Genomic DNA, 6,000 nt, shown 5'->3' on the forward strand with positions numbered 1-6,000 from the left:
TCTGCAAGGCAGGCCTGATTTCTCACATTTGACAGATGAGAGAACCGCGAAGGCACTTGCCCCAGGGTCCCCAGTTTTGAGCTGCTAAGCTGAGGTTCTAACCTGGCTCAACTCCCAAGTTTATGCTCTTTCTACTATAGGGAACATGGCTGCCTTTGGATCCAGCCTCGGCTTCTCTATTACCTGAGCAGGACTAGAAGCTAACCTCTTCCTCAAGCTCTGCTTTATTCTTCCACATCAGGGTTGCCAGATAAAATACAGGCTGGCCAGTTAAATTTGAATGTCAGATAAACAGCAAGTACTATTTTAGCATAAGTCAGTCTCAAATGTTGCATGAGACATAATGTACTAAAAAAAAATGCTCATTGTTTACCTGAAATTCAAATTTAACTGGGAGCCCTGTGCTTTTATTTACTAAATCTGGCAACTCTAGCCCAGATGTCTTCGAGGTTAAGTGGGGCCAGGCCTGTGGTTGATGGAAGGACAGAGAGGTGGCAGGGACTGCTGGCCTCCTGAGGCAGAGCTGTCCCAGGTCTGGTGGGGCTATGATTCCAGAGAGGCCAGAGACTGAGTGGCAGGCGGCTGGGTATGAGGAGATGCCAAGTTGGGCTCTTGAGGGAAATAAACAGGTATATTTAGCTGTTGTGGCCTTGCGCCCTGAGGCCAGGAAGCAGCTTTTTAGCCTAAATCCAGATGTTCAAAACAGAAATGAAATCAGTATTTATGGCCCCAAACCCTCCAAAGCAAGTCATGCAGCTCGTTCCCCTGTCAAGGCCTCCCTCCTTTGGCCCACACAGGGCCTGACCCTCATCTGAGCCTGCGCCCTGGGAACGGACCCTGGGGGTGGAGGTGGTGGGTCAGGTCCTGCTCTCACTTTCACACCCGCTTCCTTGCCCTGAAACCAGAGAGGTTCCTGAAGTCCAGCCCAGCCAGGCCTGTGGGGCTGCTGAGGGGGGTTAAGTAAGAGGGAAAGTAAAACCCAACACTTGGGAGGAGGCTTTTAAAATAAACATCTTGGGGGAGGGATGCTCTCAAGGAGGCTGCGGTTTGCAGCTCAGCCAGCTGTGTTCCAGCTAATCAGGTCTCCCTGGGCTACTCTGGAGTTGCTGCCTCGGCCCTGGGATAGGGTGGGTTAAGAGGACACAGGGAGGTCAGGGAGCTGGGAGCTGAGTTTCCCTGAGTAGAGGCTGGCACAGGAGAGGAGGCATCACCCCCACCTTGTCCAGGCCAGAAGATGTCCAGCTTCTTGGGGCTCTCCTAAGTCTGCCTCTCCTTGGACCAAGAGAAAATCCCGCTCCTTGGTGGGCCTTGTGGGGAGTGGGATGTAGAGGGAGGCGCACTGGAGACCTGACTCTACAGAAGGTCAAAGCTGGCAATCTAACTTCTTCCCCTCAGACTTATAGATGGGGAAACAGGCTTGAGCCATGCAGAGCCTTGACCAAGCTCACACAGTTCCTTAGTGGCAGAGCAGAGCAGATAATTCTCTATTACATTCTGGATGTCCATATCTTTTCTCCCTCCTGGTCTAGCCCAACCTCAGGGCACCCCCCCACGAGGTGGGCGGGGGATGGTTTTGTCACTTTCACCCACTGGGGTGCTACTCAGAGATCTTGGGTGCACGTAGGACGTGGGTGGGCCGAGCTTCTAGCTACTCAGTCAGGCCCTTCCTGTCATTCTGTTTCTGCCTCCCTTCTCCCTGCTTCTCCGTGTTCCTCCTCATTCTTTTCTGTGTGCAGGGAGACCACACCCCCCACCCCGCTCTTTCTCTGGCGCCTCCGAGGTCTCCCCTCTAGCCCCTAAATCACTCTGGAATCCTGGCTCTTTGAAGCCAGATCTGGGCCCCCCTCCCCTACCCCTTCCATCCCAGGCTGGGAAAGGCTGGAAGAGGCTGATGGCTGGAGGGGAGGGGGCGAGGCGGTGGCGGACCTGGCTCCCTTTTGGAGTTAATTAGGGAAAACAGAGAAATGTCAGCGGAATGAAAGAGCTGGGGGGTGGGGGCGAGCTGGGGTAGGAGAGGAGGAAGTGGGCAGCTGCTCCCTCCCATTCAACCCCTCTCCCCCGCCCCCAGAAAGCTCTCAGCTCCGGGGATTTGCGACATGAAATGGAGGCTGTAGAAGCCTGAGCGTTGGTGCGTGAAGAGGAAAACCGAGACGCATCCCGGCTCTCCCTTCCCGTGTGCCCTCCCCCTCTTATGCCGGCTTGAAAATATTTCCTGTCTCTCTATTTCTCAATCCCTGGTTGATGTCCCAGGATTACTCAGCCTCTCCGGCTTTAGTCACTCTCTCTACCCGCTCCCAGGGTCTAGGGTGGGAGCAGAGGGAGGCTGGGGGGGAAGTTCTACTGCCAGCTGGGCCTGGGCTGGCCTGGGCATCCCTGAGGTTTTAACTGTCTCCTAACCACAGAGGATCTCAGAGCCTTCAGCAGCCAGCCCCAGGGAGTCAAACTCCTGTTTCCTCCTCTCCCACCCCTGACCCAGTCAGGGTAGGTGAAGGGTAGAGGTGATGGCATGCTGGATGATGACGCTGTTGATGATGTATTGCACAGGATGAAGCACCATCTCATTTAGTCCTCACAGCAACCCTATGAGGTAGTAAAGTGCTTCTCAGCCTTCACAGTGCATACAAATCAGCTGGCAACTCCAAGAGGCTGCATTCTAAACAAGTTCCTGGGTGATGCTGAGCCAGGGCCAGAGTGTGGACTTCTCTGGGCCACAGTTTCTTCTTATGTACAGTGGGACATTGGGCCAGAGGTGCTCTCTGATGTTACCTGGCTGTGACACTCTGAGCTTGTGCGTAAAGTGTCCCTCAGATATCTGGTCCCCGAGATCATCATCTCCTCAGCTTCATAGAGCAAGGCTCTTCTCCATCTTCTTTCTACCTCCTATTCACTCAGAGTAGGGATAAGGTCCAAGCTGCTGGTGGCGGTGGTGACTGACTGTCCCTTCCAGCATGTGCTTAGGTACACTTGGGCCTGAATTCCCCTCTAATAAATGCTGCCTGGTATGGCCTTGGTCCTTCTAAGCCTTGGTTCCCTCATCTGTAAAATGGGGGTCGTACCACATACGTGGCTGGGCTGTTATGTAGAGGTTAAAAGTGATTGTGCATGTGAAGCATCCGGCAGAGTGCCTGTCACACAGTAGGTGCTCAAATGCTGTTTTGAAATACAAAAATTAGCTGGGCTAGTGGCGTGCACCTGTAATCCCAGCTACTCAGGAGGCTGAGGCAGGAGAATCACTTGAGCCCAGGAGGCAGAGGTTGCAGTGAGCCGAGATCGCGCCACTGCACTCCAGGCTGGGCGACAGAGCAGAACTCCATCTAAAAAAAAATAAAAATAAAAATAAAATGCTGTTTTGAAATGGAGGCTTGGAAGAGCGCTTTCTTCACCCCCACCCCACACAATTACTAACAGAACTACTGAATCTCTACTCCATGCCAGGCCTTGCTTGGCAAAGGCTAGGGGCATGTACAAACCATGGCTGCTGCCCTCCAGGAGCCCATGGTCTCGCGTGGGAGTCAGAGGCTCCCTTGAGAAAGGCCAGGGCAAGGAGCTGAGAGCCTGTGTCACAGCCCTGAGAGAAATACTAGCGAATGTGTTTTGAGCACTTAGATCTACCAGGCACTATTTTAGGTACTTTACATACATTTTCTTATTTAGCATTCACTAAAACCACAAGAGGTGGTTACCATTATCATCCCCATTTTGCAGATGAGAAAACTGAAGTGGCATAGGAAAGTTAGGTAAACTTGCCCCGGATCACAGTGAGTAAGGAAAGGAGCTAGGAATCAAACCTAGACTTTCTCACTCCAAAGCCTCTTAACCTCTACCCTCAACTCTTGTGAAGAGAGACTACCTTGTATTCCCAGTGTTCAGGGCCCAGGGTGCTGTGTAGGCATTCGTTAACTGCTGGGGGTATAAGAGAGTGACTGTTGAGGACCCTAAGTTTAGCTCCCACCTGATCTTCCTCTGTCTCTGCAGAAGCCGCTGATGGGAGCTCCACCCTGGGAGGCGGTGCCGGCACCATGGGCTTGAGCGCCCGCTACGGACCCCAGTTCACCCTGCAGCATGTGCCCGACTACCGCCAGAACGTCTACATCCCAGGCAGCAATGCCACACTGACCAATGCAGCTGGCAAGCGGGATGGCAAGGCCCCAGCAGGTGGCAATGGCAACAAGAAGAAGTCGGGCAAGAAGGAGAAGAAGTAACATGGAGGCCAGGCCAAGAGCCACAGGGCAGCCTCCCCCCAACCAGCCCAGCTTCTCCTTACCTGTACCCAGGCCTCAGAGTTTCAGGGCTCACCCCCAGAATACTGGTAGGGGCCAAGGCCATGCTCCCCTTGGGAAACAGAAACAAGTGCCCAGTCAACACCCATCCCCTTACCCCCCGGGGGTTGAATATGCAAAGGGAGTTCTGCTGGGAACCCCCATCCAATCAATTGCTGTACCCATGGGGGTAGTGGGGTTAGTGTAGACACCAAGAACCATTTGCCACACCCATTTAGTTATAGCTGAACTCCTCCATCTTCCAAATCAATCAGGCCCATCCATCCCATGCCTCCCTCCTCCCCACCCAACTCCAACAGTTCCTCTCTCCTGAGTAAGTTGGTTGGGGTGTTGAAGTACCAGGTAACCTACAAGACTCCTAGTTCTGAAGAGCTGGAAGGGTATCATGACCTCTTGGCCTCTCCTTTGATTCTCAATCTTCCCCCAAAGCATGGTTTGGTGCCAGCCCCTTCACCTCCTTCCAGAGCCTGAGATCAATGCTCAAGTTTTGGAGGACATGGTCACCATCCCCATGGTACTGATGCTTGCTGGATTTAGGGAGGGCATTTTGCTACCAAGGCTCTTCCCAACGCCCTGGGGACCAGTCTTCTGTTTTGTTTTTCATTGTTCGACGTTCCCACTGCATGCTGTGACTTCCCCCGCCTCCTCCTCAAACAAGAGACTCCACTGCATGTTCCAAGACAGTATGGGGTGTAAGATAAAGAAGGGAAGTGTGTGGATGTGGATGGTGGGGGCATGGACAAAGCTTGACACATCAAGTTATCAAGGCCTTGGAGGAGGCTCTGTATGTCCTCAGGGGACTGACAACATCCTCCAAATTCCAGCCATAAACCAAGAACTAGGCTGGATCCTTCCCACTACATAATAGGGCTCAGCCCAGGCAGCCACCTTTGGGCTGAGCTACCAGGACCAATGGGTTAAACTGGCATTTCAGTCCAAGGAAGCTCAAAGCAGGTTTAGGACCAGGCCCCCTGGAGAGGTCAGAGGGGCCTCTGTGGGTGCTGGGTACTCCAGAGGTGCCACTGGTGGAAGGGTCAGTGGAGCCCCAGCAGGAAGGGCGGGCCAGCCAGGCCATTCTTGTCCCTGGGTTGGGGAGGCAAGGAGCTAGGGCAGGGACCAAATGAACAGAAAGTCTCAGCCCAGGATGGGGCTTCTTCACAGGGCCCCTGCCCTCCTGAAGCCTCAGTGCTTCACCTTGCCAGGTGCCGTTTCTATTCCGTGAAGGCCACTGCCCAGGCCCCCGGTGCGCCCCCTAGTGGCCATAGCCTGGTTAAAGTTCCCCAGTGCCTCCTTGTGCATAGACCTTCCTCTCCCACCCCCTTCTGTCCCCGGGTCCCCGGCCATTCAGCGGGGCTGCCAGAGAACCCCAGACCCTCCCTTACAGTAGTGTAGAGCCCCCTCCCTCTTTCGGCTGGTGTAGAATAGCCAGTAGTGTAGTACGGTGTGCTTTTACGTGATGGCGGGTGGGCAGCGGGCGGCGGGCTCCGCGCAGCCGTCTGTCCTTGATCTGCCCGCGGCGGCCCGTGTTGTGTTTTGTGCTGTGTCCACGCGCTAAGGCAACCCCCTCCCCCATACTGACTCCTTCTATAAGCGCTTCTCTTCGCATAGTCACGTAGCTCCTACCCCACCCTCTTCCTGTGTCTCACGCAAGTTTTATACTCTAATATTTATATGGCTTTTTTTCTTCGACAAAAAAATAATAAAAAGGTTTCTTCTGAAA

The 6,000-nt window shown here is 53.8% G+C and overlaps 1 protein-coding gene across 24 annotated transcripts in view; it reads left to right on the forward strand.

Annotated features, from left to right (window-relative positions):
• The window catches only part of LOC102120633 (protocadherin gamma-C4), a 188,318-nt gene extending 182,318 nt beyond the window's left edge, over positions 1 to 6,000 (forward strand). For all 24 annotated transcript variants that reach the window (XM_065545903.2, XM_015452033.3, XM_015452035.3 and 21 more), the window contains one exon: positions 3,976 to 6,000. In XM_065545903.2, coding sequence (XP_065401975.1) covers positions 3,976 to 4,202 — 227 coding nt within the window. In that variant the 3' untranslated portion in view covers positions 4,203 to 6,000. The remainder of the gene's footprint in view (positions 1 to 3,975) is intronic.

This window comes from Macaca fascicularis, chromosome 6, assembly GCF_037993035.2.
Source record: "Macaca fascicularis isolate 582-1 chromosome 6, T2T-MFA8v1.1".
Classification (NCBI taxonomy): domain Eukaryota; kingdom Metazoa; phylum Chordata; class Mammalia; order Primates; family Cercopithecidae; genus Macaca; species Macaca fascicularis.